Consider the following 23,123-nt stretch of genomic DNA (forward strand, 5'->3'; position numbering starts at 1 on the left):
CGAACCTGTGCCCCCTGCAGTGGAAGCACGGAATCTTTTTTTTTTTTTTAATTTTTTTATTGTATTTATTTTTGACTGCATTGGGTCTTTGTTGCTACGCGCGGGCTTTCTCTAGTTGCCGCAAGCGGGGGCCTCTCTTTGTTGCGGTGCGCGGGCTTCTCGTTGCAGTGGCTTCTCTCGTTGCTGAGCACGGGCTCTAGGTGCCCTGGCTTCAGTAGTTGTGACGCACGGGCTTAGTCCCTCCGCGGCATGTGGGATCTTCCCGGACCAGGGCTCGAACCCGTGTCCCCCGCAGCAGCAGGCAGATTCTCAACCACTGCGCCACCAGGGAAGCCCCAAAGCACGCAATCTTAACTGGACCACCAGAGGAGTCCTCACTACCAGCTGTTAAAGCGTGAAAAATGTGTAGCTTTTTTGACAACATTAATGTTCTTAGTATTTACATAAGGAAGAACTAAGTGAATATGTATATACTTAGATAACAAAAATCATAGGATGGAAAGGCATTGTTAAAGTAATTTTTTACAACACTGGCACCCACCCAACCACCAAGAAAAAAATCTACACTCAGTGGCCTTGTAGCCCAAGGGTTCACCACAAAAACTCACACGTGCCCCCACATGCCTGTAGACGCTCCCAATGCACTAGCTCTAACCCTACCCTTAGTTCTTCCACTCAAAAAGTATTTTGGAATGTAAGCAAAGGAGAAAAACATTAGAGAGATAACTTTGAACCTGCTCTCGTTTCTTCCTTTTTAAGTACATGTTCTTATAGCTCACTCCTTTATTTTTAGTAACAAATTACCAGTGTTACTGTGCACAGCTGTTGAAGTTCACTGGGGCGGGGACGGCAGCCCCCTCTCCCTTGAGGTGGCCCAGTCCACTCTGCAACAGCCTTGACCACTAGAAAGTTCTTGCTGATACTGAACTGAAATGTGTCTCCTCCCTTCATTCTGCCTTGTACCACAGAGTAAGTCTAAACCATCTTCCACATGGCAGATCTTCAGCCTTTTAAAAATAATTATCATGCTCTCCCTGTACTTAGTAAGCACCTCCATTTCCTCAGAGGACTTGGTTTTGAGTCCTTGCGCCAGCCAGTCACTGGTCTCTGAAAACATACATATCTTCTTTCACTCGTTCAATAGATATTTATGAGCATCTTACTTTACACCAGGTATGCTTGGGATGCCTCAGTCTTATGCCCAGAGCCAAACATTATTTTCAGGGTATAAACTATTAATTCCCTTGTTTTGGATCATGACTGGGAATGGTGGGGAGAGGGTAAGTGATACCTGCCCAAGGAGGGGTGGGGGGGACAGCTTATTAGAATCTCCAGGGAACTGTGGCTTCACAGTACATACCCTTCCCCTTTCCCTCGCCCCAAGAAGAGTGACATATTCTCTTACGGAAGCCTGCTTTGACAGTTACTGAGTTAGCGATTCAGGAAAATGTTCATATAATTTCTCATTAGTACGTAGGATGACAAAAAAAATGAGAATTACTGGTCTGGAGTCTACGCCTTCCATTAATTCAGCTTCAAATCATGTTAGCTTTTTTGGAAGTTGAATCACACTGTTGGGCAGGTATTGAGCATATTGTTGACTGAAATCTTAAGTTTTTTCTAAAGGTTTTGTTGCTAAGCCAGATCTTTGCCCCAGAAATTGGACTGGTCATTTATTGCTTTTCATTATATTATTACAGCGTGCTGAGGTCATTTTACCTCCTAATTCTGTCATCCAGTTTGTTACCTATAAGCATAGGAACTGTGTCTAATTTTGTTTTATTGCTATATTTCTTGCATCCATGACAATTTTTTATTTACAGTGAATTCCATCTACAGCTTTGATAACCACCCGTATCTTCATGAAAATCACTGAAAAAATGAGAACTAGACAGATCTGAGTACAGTCAGTCTCTTCGAGCATACCAGCCACCACCTCCCATGACGGGTTATAATCAGGACCCATGAGGCATCATGGTCAGGCAACAGGTCAGTCAACCTGTTTTTAATCTAGCCCATATTGCTGCTTCCACACTATCATAAAAACATCAAGAGAGACCTAGGCTTCTGCCTAGGAAAGTTCATTTATGCTGCAACTGTCATACTTCCCAGACCTAATCTAGTAATCCTGTCTGAGAAGACAAGTTAGATGGGTTTCTTCCTAGTAAATCCATGTAGCATCCTAGTCATCACTGCTTGTTCCTTTTACGTTTATTTAAAACCCTTTCAGTCCTTTAGTATGGCATCATGGAAACTCTCGGTCACGATTTTTATCCTTTTTTCAAAGAATAAGAAAGCCATCAGATCATAATATGATGTATGAGGAAATCTGTTGGCACTTAGATCTGGGAAGATTAAAAATATGACACTAGGATTTCCTGTCACATGAACTGTGTTCTAGGGGATAAGGGAGAATGAGAGTAGCTACAGTCATGTTTCTGCAAATAACCAAAAGAATCCATTGGATCCATTGGAGAATCTTCCCCTGGATCTGCAGTAACCATGCTGATCTGTATTAATGTCTATTTATTGAGCACCTACTTATACAAGCATTGTGCTAGCATTTTGCATTCATTATCTTGTATAATCCAACAACCCTGCTAGGTAGGTGTTGCTGCTAGGTTGGTGTTGTCATTCCTTTTCCGAAGATATAAGGTGTCATAAAAGTTAAACACCTGGCCCAGGGTCACAGAGATGGAAAGTAGCACTGCAGGCTTTCAAACCAGGTCTCTCCAACACCAGATTCCTTCTGCCAACACTGCATCCTTAGAGTCTGTGGGATTTGTGCTTTTGACATCTCTCCCATTTGCTGACAGTGACCGAGCAGTCGCCTCTACAGGTTCTCTGAGTGCCCCCGGGATTCTTTTGTTTGTTTTTGTTTTGTTTTTTACATTTGTTGTGCACTTCACTTCTATTATTATTACATTGTAATATATAATGAAATAATTATACAACTCACCATAATGCAGAATCAGTGAGAGCCCTGAGCTTGTTTTCCTGCAACTAGATGGTCCCATCTTGGGGGGATGGGAGACAGTGACACCGATGTGTGTTGCTTATGTCCAGTCTACTCTGTGATCTCGTTTTGGTCGCTATCACTGCAGAAAACCCTGCTTCACAGAGATAGGATGTTGGAAACGAAAGCAGGCTTTTTAGTGCTTTTGTGGCAACATCAGGATATTCCGCCATGACTTTAATTCAGAACGTATGGAGATCTGAAGTTGTCTCAAACATACTTTTAAGGCACCGTGATTTGCGATCTCAAGCAGTTGATCCTCTTCTAGCACGGACAAAGTCGATTCACCTGGCTTATTCACAGATGGGTCGCAGATCCATTCCTTCCCAGTTTGGGGTCTTTTGTGGTTGGGAAGTAGTGCTCAAAGTCTTTGGAAAGCTGAGATAGGTGATATGCACCAGCTGGGAGAAAGAAGGCCCTGGCTCAGTCTCTTTCAAAAATCTCTGCTAATGTTTGAAACATGTCAAAAATCCCAGTGTTCACACGTCTTCTCTTATACACAGAGGTGAGATGGCTTTCTAAAGGTAGATCACTGGCCAGAGCTTTTGAGTTACAAGAGCCACTTCAAAGATTTCTTTTAGAAAAACAGTCACCACTGGCAGCACGTTTCAGTGGCACAGAATGGGTCACAAAACTTGCTTACTTGTGTGGCATATTCAACCTGCTCAACAAACTCAATCTGTCACTTCAGGGGAGAACAACACCTGTGTTCAATTGGCAGATAAAGTGACTGCATTCAAAGCCAAACTGGAATTATGGGTGCCCCGGGGTTTAATTCCTCTGCGTCATGAGGCTCGAACTCACTGTTAGCAGCTCGGTACTCTCAAACGAGTGCTTCACCCTAGACTTCAGGTAACTCTTACTAGTGTCCATTCTCTCCTTTTCAGTTCAAGGATTCGTGTTCTTGATAGAAGATACACAAAATAGGTTTTGAAAAATTCTGCGTTCACTTTTTCATGCATCAGCCTTATTGTAATGATTCAGAGCTGCGACCGAGTCTTTGCCTTTTCTGACTCTGACTCTAACCCAAAAAGCCCTTTTGGTTATCAAATTATATGCATTACATAGAAAACTTCCTAAGAAAAGCATCTTCATATCTAGTGGGATTTGGGTATTTTTTCAAACCTTGAAAAGAAATTGGCCATCACCTAAAAAGTCAAGTAAGTAACTTCAGTGAAAAATATAGATCTAAGCAAAGGAAGTTATATAAATTAGTGGGTTACCTCCTTTAAAGGTTTCCAGATTTTTTTTTTGATTGCCTTATAAAGCTTTCTTTTTTTCAATTGAAGTACAGTTGATGTACAGCATTATGTTACAAGTGTACCATATAGTGATTCACAATGTTTAAAGGTTATAAGTTATAAAATATTGGCTATATTCCCCATGTTGTACAATATATCCTTGCAGCCTATTTTATATGTAATAGTTTGTACCTCCTAATCTTCTACCACTACATTGCCCCTCTTCCCTTCCCTCTCCCCACTGGTAACCATTAGTTTATTCTCTATATCAGTAAGTCTTCTTCTTTGTTATATTCACCAGTGTGTTGTATTTTTTAGATTCCGTATATAACTGATATCATACAGTATTTGTCTTTCTCTGTCTGACTTATTTTACTTGGCATAATACCCTCCAAGTCTATTCATGTTGTTGCAAATGGCAAGATTTCTTTTCTTTTTCATGGCTGAATAGTATTCCATTGTGTGTATGTGTGTATATATACACATACATATACGTGTGTGTATGTATGTGTGTGTGTGTGTGTGTGTGTATATATATATATATATCCTTTATCCATTCATCTGTTGATGGACACTTAGGTTGCTTCCATGTCCTGCCTGTTGTAAATAATGCTGCTATGAACATTGAGGGTGCGTATGTCTTTTTGAATTAAGAGTTTTCATCTTTTCCAGTTATATGCCCAGGAGTGGAATTGCAGCATCATATGGTAGCTCTATTTTTAGTTTTTTAAGGACCATCCAAACTGTCTTCCACAGTAGGGAATTTACATTCCTACCAACCACATCCTTGCCAACATTTGTTATTTGTGTTCTTTTTGATGATGGCCATTCTGACAGGTGTGAGGTGATACATCATTGTGGTTTTGATTTGCACTTCCCTCATGATTAGCAGTGTTGAATATCTTTTCCTGTGGCTGTTGGCCGTCTGCATTTCCTCTTTGGAGAAATGTCTATTCAGGTCTTCTGCACATTTTTTAATCAGGTTTTTTTTTTAATGTTGAGTTACATGAACTGTTTATATATTTTGGATATTAACCCCTTATCAGCCATATCATTTGCAAATATTTTCTCCCATTCAGTAGGTTGTCTTTTCATTTTGTTTATGGTTTCCTTTGCTATGCAAAAGCTTTTAAGTTTAATTAGGTCCTGTTTGTTTATTTTTGGTTTTATTTCCTTTGCTTTAGGAGACAGATCCAAAAAAAATACAGATTTCTTTAATAAGTGGTGACAATTTCACCCAAAAAAATTTACCAAATATCTACCAAAAAAATAATATGTTAAATTGTGTTTAGCAATTATAAAGTGGTTGATACTATATTATATGATTTTCCTGTGTCAAAATAAGCATGGTATTTTAAAGCGAGGTATTTGAAAGGTATTTACTTACTTTGAGTATTTGGGACTCTTTGAGGCAAAGATATGACCACAAGCATTTGACATGAAAAAGAGAAGCTCAAATGATTCAAACGGTAAAGCTGGAGCAGAGCCAAAATGAACAAGAAAAGAAGGAAGGCACCTCTGAGGCTGCTACATGGAGGAAGGAAACACCAGAGGAAAAGATTTGCTTCATGAAGAAATGGCCTCACACTGATGATAATCTGGAAATTAAGCCATCAGCCAGATTAATAGGTAAAATAACCATAATTAACCCATAATTATAAACGTACTATTTAGAACTCTGCCGTATATAAACCAAGTAGTAGTGAGAGTATCAGGATACATTAGTGATACATTAGGAATGATGGTATACATTTTTTTTTCTTTTATCTTTGCTATTTAATTTGCTTGACTTATTTATAAAAGCTAACCAGATTTATTATACTTTATATCACAAAAATACTGATTTGAAGGTTTTGCATAGCATCAGAGTTTTAAGACATGAGTCCTAACTGCAGATTCATCGTCTAGAAACAATGTGATTTTAAATAATTCTCTGTAACTTTCCAGGTAACGTGTCAGGATATAGAGAAATTTATTCTTTGAGTTCTTGATAGCAGTGCTATTTTTTATCATAGGCGTATATTTTATATCTGTAAATACGTGTGTGCGTGTGTGTTACATAAATGTATAGGACACTAAATTAACTAATTCCATTCTCCCTAGAAGAAGGCAGGGACTAACTAACTACAAGCCAACAATATTGCTCTTTATCCATTAGGTTATGTTCATAGTCATTCAAGCAGTACATTAACATAATATTTTAAACCAAGGTAATTAGCTTTACTTTACAGAAATTCATTGAACTGAAAGTGCACATGTATACTCCTCCGTATACTCAAAAACACATGAACTACTTTATGTGAACTCTTTTTGTATTCCGAGAGGCAGTAGGGCCCGGGGGGCTTAGTTGCAGCCTGGCTAGGATTGACGCCCAGCTCTACCACCTACTGACCTTGAGCAAATTACTTAATTGCTGTGCCTCTGTTTCCTCATCTGCAGATAGATAATAGTGCCTTCCTCACATGCTGTGAGGCTTAAACAAATTAATACGCATAAAATACCAAGCAGTGCTTTTGCCATTTGATAAGCCTTTTGTAATCATGTACAGAAGCCTGGAGGTTCTCTGACGAGCTTGTGGAATAACAAAGCCAGTTTTTATTGTGGAAGTTATCACTACGGAGATAGCGCTGGCAAGACCGCAGCTAACTGGGAGCAGTGATTGATTTCAGCAAGACTTGAACCAAGGAAACCAGGTAAGAGGCTGCTGTGATAATCCAGGCAAGAAATGATGAGGCTTGAACACTGTATGGCAAGCGGTAGTGGGATTAAGAGAAGCAAAAGTTGCTGAAGAGATACTACGTATAATACATAGATCTAGATCAGCATTTGGCTACAGGAGTTGAAGAAATAAGAACAGGTTCCAGGCTTGGATGGCATTCTCTTAAGGCAGGACATAGAAAAGGATGAGTTCCAAAATCCCAAGCACCTGCATACATCAAAGAGGAAACGCCCAACAAGCAGTCCATCAGAACTCAGAAAAAGCTGGATTGCAGCAGCATCAAACTTAGCAGCACAGGGAATGGTCAAAGTCAAGGAAGTAGATAACAGATTTGCTTTTACCCTCTTTTTCAATCAAAGGTCTATTCTGCCCCGGACTGGAGCACATCATCTAAGGCAGTTCTGAGCACTGAAGGGAAATCATATTGAAGATTTCAACCTTGAAGTTAATTGCGAAGTTTGCTGCAGACGGCGAATGTTTCAAAGGTAGAAACCGTTTTCTAAGTGATCTGGCTAAAAACACATACACGAGTCCCTGGTGCCACGTTTCCCATCACATGTTGCAGAACTGCCAGCAATAGGCCCTATCCTCTGGCTCCTGGGGACTTAATTTCCCTAGAGAACTATCGTGGTTATTCAACTTTAGACCTTGTAGGAAGAATCAGTTATTTCTCTCTGGGGTCTTACTCAGAGCAAGCTATGTGGAAGGGAATAGTCACTAAGGAGGAACAAGGAGAAATAAACAAGCTTTTAGCCAAATGTATGAACAATTCATGTTTAAAAAAACTGGCCAAATTTTTACAAAAGTTGTAAATTAGGGACTCTGTACCGCTACCCTGTTGTGACTCCTGTACGTTGTAATCTACATGAGAATATGTAACCCTCCCGGCTTTTGCTGTTCCCAGCACAAAGGTGCATTTCATTATATGCTAATGCCTGCATGTAGGGGTTGAGTAAAGCCTGCTTCAGGCAGGGAGAACACCAAACTAGAAATTAGAACTAGGGCCTTGGCCTGGTCCCGCCAATGCCTAATGCTATGATCTTGGACGTGTCTTCTCTGTAGAATAGAGATCCCTCTTCTTTGCCCTAATGTTCCAGAATTCTGTGATCAAAAGAATGCATTTAATGAAACTGCGCCCTTTGAAAATTATTTTTTAAGAGTCTTATAAACACAGTCTCCCTGTCATTCAGAAATAACATTTTTTTTGCCTCAGAAGGCTTATCAGTCAACATTATGTTGAAGAAGTCAGTGTCTTGTTCCTAATCATAATAGCCAAACATTTACCAAATGCCTACCACGTGCTTTCTATGAGATGCTCTATGAGCTTGCTTTAAATAGCACAGCAACCCCAGGAAGATAGATAGTAGGATGTCACTGTCCTTTCACAGAAGGGAAAGTTGAGGCTTATAAAGGTTAGGTGACTTGGCAAAGGTCACACGGCTGGTGAACTGTACTTCAGCCTCTAAACCCAGGTGTCTCCAACCCTAATGTGTAAGGTGCTTCAACTGGTTGTTTTCAGCTCTAAAACTGTATTCTGGAAAGAACTCCAGGTGGGGAACACTAAAATCAAACCATTATCATATATCAGTGTCTCACCATCAAAGTTGAGCCAGAAAGCAGCCTAGTGAATCTGTGCTCTTCCACAGTCTTGGTCATGTTCCCTGCAGTTTGCGTTCCTGATCTAAGCTGTGAGACTGTCGACATGTACCATCATGTGAGACATCACATACATATGCAGCTAAGTCATATACATCTAAATATTTAGCAAAACCAGATTTCAAGACACTCTAAAATGTACTGCAAAATGTACAGCATTTATTCACATACAGACAAAAAGGCACAAATTCTACTAAATAGTTCAACAAAAAAATACAGCTGTCCTCAACTAGTTTTATAAATACTTTCAAAAAGGGGGTAGAAATAAATACAGGATTGGGCCATGTAATATAAAATAGTCATCTCTACATATACTTTGTTTAATTCTGATTTTTAACTCTTCATGCACCTTTTTTTTTTCAACTTTAGCTGAATGGACACCAAGCTAGGCACATAGTGAAAAATCCTCTGTACAAGGTTACAAATGTAATGACAAGTTTGTCCATTTCAAAATAATTAAGATTTGTACACAACACATATAACCCTTCATTTAGATTTTGTGTTTATAACCTAACAAATGACATTCCAGGCAACTTTACAAAAGTTTAACTAGCCTACATTTTGACATAATACATTGATCATAATCAAAGATATTTCTTGGTCAGGATGCACAAGGAAAGATAGATAAAGCTTTAAAAAACAAAAAAAAACAAAAAAAAAAAAGAAAAAGAAGGAGGAGAAGGAGAAAAGAAGGCAAATGGTTCCGTACTCAGAGTGCAGGTGGGCAGGTTCGGCTGGCTGGTTGCCGCTCATGCGGCCACATACAGAGTTCCCAGCAGGACATGAAACTCACCCACTCACAGAGCTATCATTACACTGTGCCAGAGAAACTGAGCTCTGTACCATTTGCATTTCAAAGCAGGAATTAAAAGTGTGGGCTTTTTGTTTTTGGGTGTTTAGTTCTTGTGTGGGTTTTTTTTTTATTTTTATTTTTTGTTTTGTTTTGTTTTTGGTTCAGCATAACTTGGAACGTTTGAAAGCTTTTCAACCTAAATGTGGGGAAAAAACAGGTAAGGCATTATTTTTGCACAAAACTAGCATTCCTAATAGTGCAAATGAATCTGGTACCTCTTATAATGGTGAGAGGTCATACACTTACTAGAATTAATTTAGATTTTCTTTTTATGGCTTGACAAATTATCCCTCTATATATTCTACTCTCACCCAGAGCTGTTGCTGTAGTCAAAAGATAACTGTAAATCGAGTCCACCTTCTCCTGTATCCAGCAAAAGGTTTTTTGCTCATATGCAAAAAAAAAAAAAAAAATTTTTAAATTATGCCGAGTTAATGTACAACTTGGATTCATAAGAAACTTCTAGTATCTGTAGCAACAGTTTATCTGGACAACAGTCTTTGAAAAATGAGCCCCATAGCTCAAAAATAGTCAATCTAAAAACCTGGGTCATTCTTTCCCCTCCCCTGAATTAGCTACTAAAATGTATTCGAAAAGTTAAGACTTGGTTTGAAAATGTCATACATACAATGGGGATGTATCAGATCTACTATTTGATCATCTGATAAAACTTGCATAGCAAGATGGAATTCAATAAGCCTTTTTCCTTGTTGACAATCGTCCGGAAGACTTGAAAGGTAACTACAGAACTCAAAGCATTACTCATTAAGTATCAGAATGTCCCTGCCACATGGAAACAAATGTATAAATGAATCAGGAATCTGAATACTGATATTAACAAACTAAAGGATAATTTAGGGGAAGTTGGGCTTGTTCCAAGTGCCCATAACTCTAAATCTCATTGCTACTTAAACTTTCCTTAAGTTTGATTCACAACTACATTGAATTCCAAAAAAAAATTAACAGGACCTTAACACTATCCACTGTCTTAATACATAATGCACTGCAGCGAGTGCAAAAAACAGAACATTGTACTCAAATTTAATGCTAAATTTATTATTGCTGATAACTTACTAGTTATTGCCGTTTGCAATTAGAAAGTCCAAGTTACGAACTAGAGCTTAGAACTCTGACTCCAGAAAACCTATTACACTTCAATCTCTTTCCTGTATAACCTTGGTCAATCAATGGTAAGAGGTTATCGCAACTTATTGCCTTTCTATTTTTTTTTTTAAATATAACCTATTTTGCTTTTTTTTTGTCTTGTTTTTCTTGTTTTTTGTTTTTTTTTTTTTAAAGGAATCTGTTCATGTTGGAAGGCCGGATTCCCCAACATATGCACTAGTGGTCGGCTCTGGGAAATATGAGTCACCAGAGTCTGGAAGTTCATCACTTGAACTTGAATAGCCATTGTATTGTTGGAAGCCAGATGGCCAGTTTTTGCCAATGGCCAGCGAAATCCCAAGCTGGCCCAAAAGGCAGTGGTTAGGGAAGAGAAAGGTCAAAAGGACTGGTAAAGACAGGACCTCAACTGCCCTTTCTCACAGATGGAACTCCGTAATGGCTTCACCCTCCACCAGCCCTATATCCACAACACATTCAAGGGCTTCCGGCAGCAGGACCTTGCTTACATTTACCCTAAATCTCCAAGCTCCAGCGGCTCTACCCTGTCCCTTCAGATCTTCCAGTAATGACTTTTAAATTTTCTCTTCCCTCATCTGCTGTATTTACACATGAATTCCCTAGAGTTACTGAAGCTTCAGAGCTACTGCCCGTATACTATAATGCAACAAAAACAGCCTTGTGGGCCAAAGTATAAATATGATTTCAAGATCCACCACAGTCCTAGAAAATAAGTTTTATGGGCTATTAAATGGTACGTGAGCATTTCTCAAGAACCACATCTGATTCTGTATATTCAGGTAACCAAGAGTTTGTGCTTTGGGAAGAATACAGAGGGCAGTAAAAACTCATGAGGCTTATTTAAAAGCCTTGCCCTCTTTAGAAACTTAATTCATCCATTCTTATTTTAGTGTTTAATTCAGCCTCTAGTCTTAGCAGTGTCTTACGGTTACAATCTAACTAACTCTTGTGTTTCCTCAACAAGTTGCAAATAACACACTTCTCACAACAATGATTTATAAATGACTCAAAAAAAAAGATTCAATCTGAATTGCAAGTAAATGTGTTTGTGCAGCTCAGGAGTGACGGGTTTCTGCTCGTCCCCCGTGTCTGAACTCTCGCCTACCCCGTGACAAGCCCGTGGTGCTCCCAAGCCATCTCTGCTTCATCAAGAGGCCAAAATGCTTCTCCTGATAATGTCTGTCCTCCTGTTAATGGTGCTGCTGGCATGTATACATTTCTTTTCTGATGCCTCGCTCTCTGAGTCACTCATCTCTACATCAGGGACGTACCCGTCATTCTCGTTGTCAGATTTCAACTTGCTCTTTGCCCTCTCCTTGGCTGGAACTCGGCCTAAGCCCAAATAGGGGTAGTCTGAGTGCTGGTGGCAGGCCCCCTCGTGGGCCTCTCCCTGCTGCTGCCGTTCCCCCTTCTTTGGAATCCGGAATCCTCCCCAGTTCTTCCCTGGGCTGGCAGGTGTTGTAGGCACTTTGACTGCGGTCTGGTTATAGTTTACTTTGATTAGGGAGCCGTTGCACTTGGGCACCATCTCTTTCCTCGTGCCGGGTGCTGACTGCCCCACTCCAGGGGCGGTGGCAGCTCTTGTGTTGTCCACGTGCCTCTGGGACACGTCTGTGGACCTGAGAGGCTTGTGACTCTGTCTGAAAGGTCTGTCCTTCAAGTCTCCCTTACCAAGATCACAATGAAAACGATGGTCTCTTCTGCTCCCGTGGTCTGGCATCACCACACCATTCTTCTGTTGTGCTGATATGAGACGTGCTTCTGCAAAGGTCTTTTCAAAACTCAAAAAGCTCTCTGGGACCACCATCCCCTCCCTTCTACTGCCCAGGTCTGGCTGCTTTAGCAGGGTTTTGCCTTCACTCCCAGCACTGTTCTGCAATGGATCTCGCTTATGGGGCTTTTTCATCGAGTGAACCAAGGAAGTACCCATTTGCTTCCTGAAGAACGCAGAATGCCACTTCAAGTCCTCTATCTTGGGGGCATCGGGGCCCACAGAAGGGCTGTTAAACAGAAGCATGTTTTCCAGTGACGAGGAGGAAGAAGAAGGCGGCGCACCTACGAACACAAAAAACACACGTCAAGGAAAGTTACAGCAGAGGCAAATCCAGAACAATAAAATTCCAGACCCTCAGCAGGGCCTTCCCACCCAACAGTAAAGCACACAGCCACCCACTTCGTAAAAGTTCGGTTTTTATAGTAAAGGTATTACCTTCCGTAAAATCTGAATACTCAGTATCCTCTATTTTCTAAAACAGCTTAAGTTCATGTACTTTTTCATGAAACAATGTCTTTTCAAGGAATACATTTTCCGTCAAACAAAATAACTGATCTGATTTTCAAATGGGATTCACTGCGGAATCCGTCTGCGGTGAAGCAAGCACTGCTTCCACCCGGTCTCAGAGCAGCGCCTGCCAAGAACTGCCACCTGCCACGCCTACAGACGGGGGGTGGGGGGTGGGGGGCTGGGGGTACTGGGGCTTTTAAGGTTCTTTCTCCAAATTATCTACACCCTCACAGGGCTACATGGCTATGATGAGGATAAATACACGTCAATTGTGAAATGAATAAAGGAAGGTGGTTGAAATCATTCTTGACACAGCGTACATCTGTTTACTCTCATATGTAAAACCCATTTGTGGAATTAAACTGAACTGCCATCCAACACAAGGATAAGTTAAATTGGTGTTTTTCAAACATTTCTGAGGCAAATCACAGTAAGAACTAAGTTTCACGATGTAACCCAGTAAAAGCTCACTTTTCCTGCAATCATATTAGCCTCATGGCCTGATAGGCACTGTGACAGTTTCTGTTTCACTTGTTTTAATGCTAGTGATGACCTGCTAAATTCATCTCACAACCCGGTAATAAACTGTAACCCTCAGTTTGAAAACGACAGGGTGAATTCGTAACATACTAGAGTTCATCCAAAGGACCACGTTCCTGCAAGAGCCTCCAGAGCACCTACAAAGAGCAGTTTTCATGTTTCCTGAGTTATGAACCACCAGGAAAACAAGGTTCCCCCCCAGAGTAGCAGGCAGGAGCCCATGTGAGAGTTTAACTGCTGAGTGGAAACGGACACTGCATGTAAACAGAACAGAGCTAGCAACTCTAAACGTAAAATGATCATGACCGTAGGGAGGGTGTTTTACAGTCTGCTGGTTTAGAAATGGCTGCTTTCTCAATAATCAAACTCAGGGTCAACCGTCACGCCACACGTATTCTTTCTTTTATGCAGTCACCTAATGTGGGAAAATAGGAAGGTAAGAGGGGCTATTTTCCAAGCTCTGATTTCTCTCCTGACTTGGGATCCATGTCTCTGAAGGGCCTCTGGCTCTCATAAGTATTGTCTCCGCTGAGGACACTCATCCAGCAGAAGGGCCCTGCCCAGTCTCGGAACCACGGGACAGTTTAAACCGTGGATCCTAGGGACACACGTTAAGTCAGGGCCATCTCTGCCTCCCTCGGAATCATCTCTCTTACAAGGTAGCTCAGTGTGAGGCACGAACTACACAACGGAAAGTCTCAAACTGGAAGGAGAAAAAAGGCGTCCCAAGGGGTTTCCACTTCATTCCCTGGGGCAGTTCACAGGAAGATTACCACTGCTTCCAACCCGTCATACCTAGTGTGGGTCATTCCTCAGAGGGTGGCGAGGACCCCTTTTCCTGTTCTGGAACAGCAGTAGGACTTCTGAACGTAGATCTGCATTACATCTGTTACACAAAACACTTCCTAACCTTGTTAAGAAGCTCAACCACTTACCAAAAAACCTCAGCCACGAAATACAAGGGGAAAAAAAAAAAAAAAACTGCCTGCAATAACCATGAAAAACGACTCAAGTGAAATCAGATGAAAACGTTCTTTACAGCTTATTTTCCTAGGTAATCACTCATTACGTAAGGACTTTCAACAAGAGTCACAGAAAGCCCTCCACTGGCAAAGCTCCACAGACACAACCTGCACTAATGATCCTGGGCGGCAGCAGCTCGGCCTCTGCAGCTGGAGGCCGGGTGATCCGCACCAGACAGCCTTGGGGTGGGGGTGGGGGGCTGCTGTTTATACAAGGACACACCACGGGCAAGGGAGAAGACAGGTCCCCTATTTTATCTGCATTCAAGTAGGAATAATGAAGAGACAGAAGTTCACCTTAAAGACTCTGAGTCAAACTGCCTGTACTTGTGATACCCTAACTCAGAAAAATCTATTTTAAAAGTTTGACAGCTCTAAAGTCTAGCTGACGATAGAACACTTGATATATCTGGGAAATATTTACTCTTGGGAAGGAAATTACCTAGGATGATATTATTAATACGTTAATGCTATCGAAACAATGTAACACACGTCAAGAATATCATTTAAAACTCCCCAAGCTTTTTCTCTCTTCTTTGTTCGGCTGACCAGTTTGCCTCTAGTCACACATATCCAGTTAGTTTTAGGTAAACCCAGAATGTGGATTTCAACATAATAGGTTATAACAACTTCTTTGTTGTATCTGTGTTTCCTAATCTACAGAGACGAAAAACCGCAGAAGCAGAAGGAGAGTAAGCCGGTGGACTCTGCACAAAAGGCAAGCAGTGCAGACACTGCTGCTCTAACTTCAAAGGGCAGCAGACACGAGGTCCCCTAAGACCCGCCTGCTCGTGGGTCATGGTTCTGCCTGATCCGCACTCGACAGACTCTTCCTCCTCTGAAATCCTTATAACGCCTGCTTTCTGGGGCTTCTGATCACGGAACGCTAGTGCGGAAAAGCACTTCAGAGGGCAGGATTCTGGACCAAACCTCTTACAGACCAACAGAGTCCCGGAGAGGTTAAACAACTTGCCCTCCTACGCACTTGATCTCAAAGTCACTCAAGTGTTCTCCGGAGGTGGGGGAAGTCCATGTCTTAGTTTTCTTTTTCTCTTTGCCAGAGCAATGCAACGTAGGCAGCACTAAATAAGTATGTTGTGCTGAATCTCGAAAGTATTCAAAGTTCCAACTACACCAAAATAATCCACTGTGAATGTTACATCAACATGGATATGTGCCTTAAGTACACAGTCTTAAGATATATTTACCATATGTTACAGGTGGATCCAAAGGCTAGATAATTATAAATCTTTCTAAGTATCCCCAGGATACTTTACATTTATCAAGTGCTTTGCAATATGTAAGTTACTCTTTCGAGTCTCACAGTTGTTCCCAGGAGGTAGCTGGAGATCTCATCCTCACGTTACATGTGAGGAAACGAGGGAGACTTGGAAAACTTAAGACTTGCTTGTGTTGAGCCTTTAAGTAGCCAATATAGGATTTGACCCACACATGAGGCCCAGTTCATAGCCCTCTCCTCTAGACCATGGCGCCTCGAATGCCTAAAGATTTTCTTCAACAACAAAAGCCTTTGCTTCTTTGATTCTTCTACAGTATAAAAGAAAATTAAAGAAACTAGCATTTTTTTCCCTTAACAGAGGGCTTACAAACCCCTGCCCTATTGTTTGACCTACCGGGGCTTAATGCATACCTGAAACTCTTTCTTGCTCCAAAAGCTTAGTGTAAAGATTGAATATCTGTTCCTGGACTTTGCACACAGATCGTTTAATCTTTTCCCTGCGGGTCACCATGTAAGTGAGGTTCCGAACCTAGAACGTAGAGAATAAAGATTCTAAGTAAGCAATACATTATAACAGGACTTTGGTGTTTTTTTGTTTTTTTCCTCTTTACCTGAGAAAAATTTGTCCTACTAGGTCCTTGAGTGACTTTTGATATCCAAATGTACTTTAAACATTTTAGCTAATCTCTAAGCCTCCCTTTGGGGGTGCTAACAAGTATTCTGCATATACCCCTCAAGGTGGGTAGCAGCACAAAAGAGGCTGTCAGAGGAGGTCCTGCCCCTGCACCACACCTGGCCACAGGCTCCTCCTGGCGAAGAGACAGACGCCCATCGGTGTCCAAGTCCAAACATGCCAGCTCTTGCCAAAGGACTCTGCTTATCACCCCTTCAGTATCCTCTTCCCATGAATTCTATCGTCAGAGGCTTCAGAGCAGTTCAGAAGCCACCTCTGCTGCACTTTATTAAGCATCTTCTGAAGATGGAACTAGATAGCATTAGGGTCAAGGGCCATCAGAGGGAGAAGCCCCTCACAAACAATGTCCCCACACAGGGCTCACTAGAAGGCCAAGTAGTCACCAGGAATCCAAGTAAACTTCTTTTGTTGACACTGAACTCTCTGAATTACCTTGGAACTTACAGGCCGCTGTGTTCCTACAGCGTGTGAACACCTAGGGAACATCCTTCTTGCTTTGCCATTGACTTGCTAGCTCAGCCTCTCAAGGCCAGCTTTCTGTATCACCACCTGAAAAACTGAAACTGCCCTCTTCTCGATTCATCGGTCAGTAACCGAGAAGACCCCAGCACTAGGAGCTCCGCTTTGCATCTGATGTGCGACCACTGGGGAACTGCATGCAGATGCTCATTCACCAGTAGTAACCAATCAACACTTAAATTTGTTCCCCATTTTCAAAGCCACCTGTGATCAGCCAATACAGAATCAAATTTTAATGACTTAATCAATAAACCCCCTTACATCTCTCAGTCCTAAAACCTACTGGTAAGACCTGATTAGATGGCATGGGCCTGAAAACACAAACGTCAAATGCAACACAGCAGATAACACAATTAATAAACCTTTCTTCAGGAAGATGTGGACAAGACCACCCCAGTAAGCTCAGTGGCAAGACTGAAAACAGGGACTGCGTATCCCCATCAGCTCCTACACCAAAGGCATGACTGCACTCTCCTAACGCTTGGGCTATCCCTTCTCCTGCCACCTTCCCCCAAGGTCACTAACCTTTTGGCAGCGAGAGTGGCAACAAGCGACACACACAGCCCTGCATTTTGGCTTCTGTACAGATACGCCACCCCTAAAGAACCCTAACAATTCCAGCTGTTCTTCCCCAGCTGTGTTCAAGGCAGCCTCCTTTCCAAGAGGACACAAGGCATTAAGAGGGACAGGTCAGCTGGCTTTCACATTTGCATTGCTCACGTTGTAAGTGGTATAATTTCCTGGCCTAAAGCAGGACCACCAAGTCAGGCTTCTCTTGATCCTAACCTATTCACTATTTGTTTAGGATCTTCCTAACACTTCTTGATAAAAATAAAAATTATCTTAAAGAACTGAGAATAAAATCACTCTTCCTGTCTCAAAGTAAATCTTATTTCAGTGTCATTCACCCTGGTTAAAGCACATTCTTTCTCTGACAGCCACACACCCTCAGGCCAGGAAGTAGGTGTCCTTTATGAGAATTCTGACCAGTTTGGGGATGGAGGTAGCTAATAGGCGACCCTCTTTGATAAATATTGCTCCACCCAGGGGAGATTAAGAGTAGAAGGTCAAAAAGAGGAAGAGGCCGAACCTAGATCCTTATCACAGGCTCAAAACAACTGGAAAACATACAGAACGGTTTTTACATTAAGACAGGGAATCCAACTTTAGAAATAGGAAATGGAAACAAACTCTCTGACATCCTAGGAGTGGACAAGGTTACTCTCCTATTCAAGTCAGAGGTACAAAAGAGATACATCGTTTTTTACTTAAAATTGTCAATGGAAAGAGCAGAGCCAGAGAACCTGAACTTCGTATTATTACTCAAATTTAATTTTGGTGTCTTCACTTCCCCCAGGAAAGATTTCCACCCTGGCTGTTAAGTGGGAAATTCTCCATTTCCATTCCCCATGATTTCTGATACGAGACATCTAGCTGTGACCCCAAGAAGCAAAGGTCGGGGTTTTCATTTGGAGCAAATCAGCCCCTGAATAAACCAGGCCGGCTGACCACATTAGTATAGTGAGTGCCCTAAACCTTACCTCTCTCATGCACAGAACACCCTGAAGGGCAACTTCCGTAAGCAGCCCCTGTATGTAGAGCTGAACTGAGGCTCTGTCCTCAACACACACCCTGCTTGGCCCTTCCTGTACACTGCTAGACTGCTAGACCTAACCTCCCGCCCACCCCCGACCCCCCGCTTCATCTTCTCCCAATTGCCAGCGAGGTGGTAGGCAAAACCACCAGCCCTCGGCTGCCACCCTCATACCACGTTAAACCCAAGAGTCAGGCTTTCCCCAAAAGCAGTGGTTCCCAAACAAACACGTAGGGGCCCTAAAACACAGAATGCTGGCCTCCAACCCCACCGTTTCTGGAGTCAGAGGTGGGATCCAAAAACCTGCAGGTCACGTTGCTGCTGGTTGAGGACCACGTGCTGAGAACCACTGCCCTCAGGAACTCGATAACGACCTCAAGTTTTCCTGAATCCCAAACACTGCTTGCAACACTAAAGCTTAACATGCCTCTTGTTCGGGGACAACTGTAGCCTCTGTCAGACTGTCAAGAGGTGACCATTCCACCAAATGTTGAGTAAAATGGTCCCCCGGGACCTGACCCCTTTCGATGCCCCAGGCAGGAGTGCAGAGGTAGCATGTTTTTTTTTTTAATCTGAGCAAGTACTCATTTGCTGAACTCATGTTTATTGCATCCTATAGAAGACAATGTTTGGGGGAAAGGAATCCCACCAGAGTGAAGTGGCAGCCCTGGGAACTTGGCATGGCACCCGCCATATATCGGCAATCGTGTCTTCAGGTTCCCAAACCCACCTGAGTCCATTCCTGTCATCTAACTTTCTGATCCAGAACTGGAACCCGGGTGTGCAAAATGCCCCACAGTGTATATCTGCAGGAAAGAGCCACTACCGTTATCACTCAGAGAGTTGGCTGCCTCTCTAATGAAGGGTACTCACTTGTCAGTTCTGAAGTGACCACACGCCTTGATCACAGTCCCACATATTAACCTGCTACGAAATGCTGTTGTGTGAACTGGGCTGGACTTTAAGTTACTTGAAAAACAGACTTAGGATTTATTCTTACTGTCACCCCTACCCTGATGAGTCTTTGGCCTAATACACTTCTTGTTTATAATCACAAATAACTGTGCACTCTGGGGCACGGCGGCCAAGATTTCCACTTTTTAAAGCCTCCACCATCGCAGGCCTCGTGGAACATTCTGGAAAACACATTTTTCATTTTAATAAGCCCGTTTCAGACTGACGCTAAATGCCCTCAAATCTCTTAGACTCTTTAATAAAGTAAATATAAGTAATACCACACACACAAAAATCCTGATTTATTCCCTGTTTCTCATACATCATTGGCATCATTCTACTTAAAACGCAACAGTGATGACTCCAAAAAAAAAAAAATGTTTAGAATTTAATCGTAAGTGCGTGTTAATCTGAGTAACTTAAGTACAGAAAAGAGTTAGTACACCACAAGCATTTTCTACACTTTTATTTTGTGGTGATTGCGAGACAAACACAGTCCGAACATGAGACTTTCCGTCCTCCCTCCTGAGGACTATCTGACTCCAAAGCTCATGCGCCCCAAGTACAGCAGTTGTCAGGCTGGGATAAGGCTTCTCACCAGGATTCGAGCTTCTCCCTTCTGAATCCCTTTCTCATCTCTAACAAAAAGGCCACACATACATGTGGTTGAGAGGCGAGGTCTTCTTTACACTCACCACCGGGGTGGGGGTGGGGGGGGGCACAGGAGCACAAGAGCCTCACACACCCTCTTCCCGCCTGGCCTCTGCCTGAACCCGCCTGAATCCGGAATCTTAACCTGGTGCCTGGAAGGGGCGTCACAAGCAGCCCGCACTGTCAGGTACTCAAAGGGTCTCTTCTAAGGAACACTTACACTCTCACTGCTACGCCTTCTCTACCAGGGCAGTGCAGGTCTCTGTGAGAGCTCGGTCTTTCGGTTCCATACTTCTCCCCTGTCCCTATTCTTTGCCTACACTCCCGCTGCAAATCACCTCTGAGTCAGATTCTCTCCCAGGCAGGTGAACCACAGCCCCCATTAATAAGTCAGGCGCTTGGGGGAGACGCGTTAACCGTTTCAGGCCACTTAGGTGCCTTTCGGCACGGGCTGCGTTGGGCCCGAAGCCTCAGTTCCATCTGTGCACTAATGAATTGAATCACTGTCGGCGGTCGGGGCAGTCGGGGGCGCTGACGCGAGAAAGCGCTCTAAGACACATCGCCGACTAGCAAGCTTCAGTCAGAGACTACCTGCAGGGAGGCGGCGGCCCTGGGGGAAAGCCAGCCTGCTCCTAGAGTTATGCCTGTAGCCGGAAGGGAGGTCCAGACTGGGACTCCAGAGGTACTGGAGAATGGGCGAGACGCCAACCAGCCAACAGCTGCAGGAAGGTGCCACCAGCCGAGGCTCCGGGCAGCCACGGGCCACCACGCGGGCCAATCCAGTGGTGAGGGTGTTCGAAGCGCGCCGCGCGGGACGGGGGGCTCCCCGGGTCAGATCGGAGGCCCCTGTGCACCAGGAGTCCCCACGCCCAGTCTAGACACAGCACACAGACACACACGGACACAGACACACATGCACACACAACATGTACACAGCCTGAGTGATGACTTAGCACCTCACTGCCGGAGTACCTGGGGAACAGATATGCATGTGCATGGCAGCTCATGCCCACACATCAGCACCCACAGCCTGCTCTACTCGGCGACTGTACCGGGAAGGCCCCCGCCAGCCAGGCAAGAGGCGGAGCTGGGTCAGAGAGGCAGTGCTTCCCTCTCCTCAATGAGCCCGTGACCAGCACCTAGAAAGTGTTTCCCCAGGTTCAACGAGAGACTGCCCTACCTCGGCCCACCCCACCCCCTCACCGTTAATTAAATCCACTCTGGTTTTCTAACTCAGTTTGTAAACAGTTCTGAGCCCACCCCTTGGGCATCCTCCTGGGGGGCTCAGTTCCCTCTAGCTCTAGAATGAAGGGGGGCGGGGGAGGGGAAGACACACCCCATTTGATCTTCCAGAAGAACAGTAAGAACTAACGAGGAAGTGTTTAAATCAGAGAGGCTCCCCGGGCTCTGTGGCCGTCTTGTGTGTGTGCACAGTGAGTTTACCAGCCCATAAATAGATTCAACCAACACAACCTCATGCTGAAGTATGTACAAGGGTCTGAGAGGAAATGCACTGGCTACCACTCCTTGCTCTGGGCAAGCGGTCGCCTCTTTGCAATCTTCTTCTCTACGTCACCACAAGGTGTCAGTGTCGACCATTACCCTCTCCAGGTCCTGCCGCAGGTGCGTGAACAGCTGCAGCCTCCTGAACAAGACATCCTGCTCCCGCTTCGCGAGATTGTCCTCTTCGTCCTTCTTTGGGGTGATCAGGGGCTTGTTGAAGTTGACCTTCCTCTTCAACTTCCAGTACTGGTACAGGAAATCCACGACCTCCTCGGGCAGCCGCAGGGCCCTGGCAACATCCAGCAGGTTGACGAAGGTGTAGAACTCATCCTCCAGCTGCTGCAGCTTTTGCTTCCGGACACTCACCCGGTGGGCCTCCTCCTGATTCTGCTCAAGGCTGCCAAAGGGCTCCAGCGGATCCCGCGGGGGGCACTCAGGGGCCCCGTTCTCCCGAGCGGCCCCCTCACCGAGGCTCTCGTCGGGCTTGCGATGTGAGCTGTGCTTCGGGCAGTAGGACTTGAACTTGACTTCGTCGTTCTCGGCCAAGATGGTCTTCATCTCCAGGCCCCGGTCGAAAGCACAGGTCACGTGGAAGGCTGTGCGGCAGTTCTTCACAGAGCACTGGCAAGAACACGCAGACAGCAAGAGGAGAGAGATTAGAGAGTGACAGTGACTGAAGCCCCGGGTGCCAGGCACCCCCTCCCTACACACGCACAGGAAGAGCTGCACTTGGAGCTCGTGCCGGGACAGAGGAGCTTCACGCGGATTCACCCTGGCAGATCCAGTCGTGTTTTAAACAAGCTACAGCTTGGGATTTAAGGGAACTCTCTTTTCATAAACCGAACCATAACTCTCCTAGAAAAGCAACTGCATCCAATAACCACCTCTTAAAGCAGACACGATCACACAGATGGCACGTGTAGACAAAGGGGGCCCTGGTGCTCCGACTATACTCCAAAGAACGTGTGCCCAACATGCAGAGTATGTCCTGAGGCATTCATTTGTCTCTTCTCATAGGTCTGGGCTTTTTTAATGTTTATATAAAAAGCCTGAGTGGCGAGAATCTCCTCAGGAAGAATGACCACCAACCAGAGTTTTGAAAGGCACGTGGATCCTCCTTCCTAAGCCACAGTCAGGACGAGTCCCAACACCAGTGGGAAAATAAATGGCTCACTCCTCCTCCAGCAGTGAGGGTTGCTCAAGACTGAGGAGGGTGAATTAAAAACTCCCAAAGACTGGAAAGGAAGAGGAGACCAGGACAATCCAGGACAGGAAGGACGGGACTGGTCTCCGCACCCGAGGAAGCTTTCGCCAGGCGCAGAGGCTTCCAGGCCAGTGGGGGACAAGCTCTGAGATCTGCGTGCGCTTCGCCTGGCAGCGCAACCGTGAGGGACCTGCTGCTTGTGGGTGGAAGGGAGGTCAACGTAGAGGCCAGGCATCACCCAGCTCTGCCCCGGCCTTACCAAACACCTCCCCCCTCCCTCTCACCGCCCC

At 44.0% G+C, this 23,123-nt stretch overlaps 1 protein-coding gene and 1 long non-coding RNA gene across 10 annotated transcripts in view; one reads left to right on the forward strand and one right to left on the reverse strand.

Annotated features, from left to right (window-relative positions):
* Positions 1-1,341: 1,341 nt before the first annotated feature.
* On the forward strand, positions 1,342-16,390 carry LOC115857118 (uncharacterized). 2 transcript variants are annotated; one of them, XR_004041120.2, is made up of 6 exons: positions 1,342-1,989; positions 3,708-3,868; positions 5,669-5,886; positions 6,806-6,950; positions 7,336-7,461; positions 15,138-16,390. It is a non-coding gene; the product is annotated as an uncharacterized lncRNA (long non-coding RNA). The 2 variants fall into 2 exon arrangements; XR_009563921.1 differs by having other exon boundaries at positions 3,708-5,886.
* Positions 9,264-23,123, reverse strand: part of JADE1 (jade family PHD finger 1) — a 57,466-nt gene continuing 43,606 nt past the window's right edge. For all 8 annotated transcript variants that reach the window (XM_030863858.2, XM_030863861.2, XM_030863860.2 and 5 more), the window contains exons 9-11: positions 21,729-22,250; positions 16,126-16,243; positions 9,264-12,683 (exon numbers count right to left, since the gene is read on the reverse strand). In XM_030863858.2, the coding sequence (XP_030719718.1) occupies positions 11,776-12,683; positions 16,126-16,243; positions 21,729-22,250 (1,548 nt within the window). In that variant the 3' untranslated portion in view covers positions 9,264-11,775. The remainder of the gene's footprint in view (positions 12,684-16,125; positions 16,244-21,728; positions 22,251-23,123) is intronic.

Source organism: Globicephala melas, chromosome 5 (assembly GCF_963455315.2).
Source record: "Globicephala melas chromosome 5, mGloMel1.2, whole genome shotgun sequence".
Taxonomy (NCBI): Eukaryota; Metazoa; Chordata; class Mammalia; order Artiodactyla; family Delphinidae; genus Globicephala; species Globicephala melas.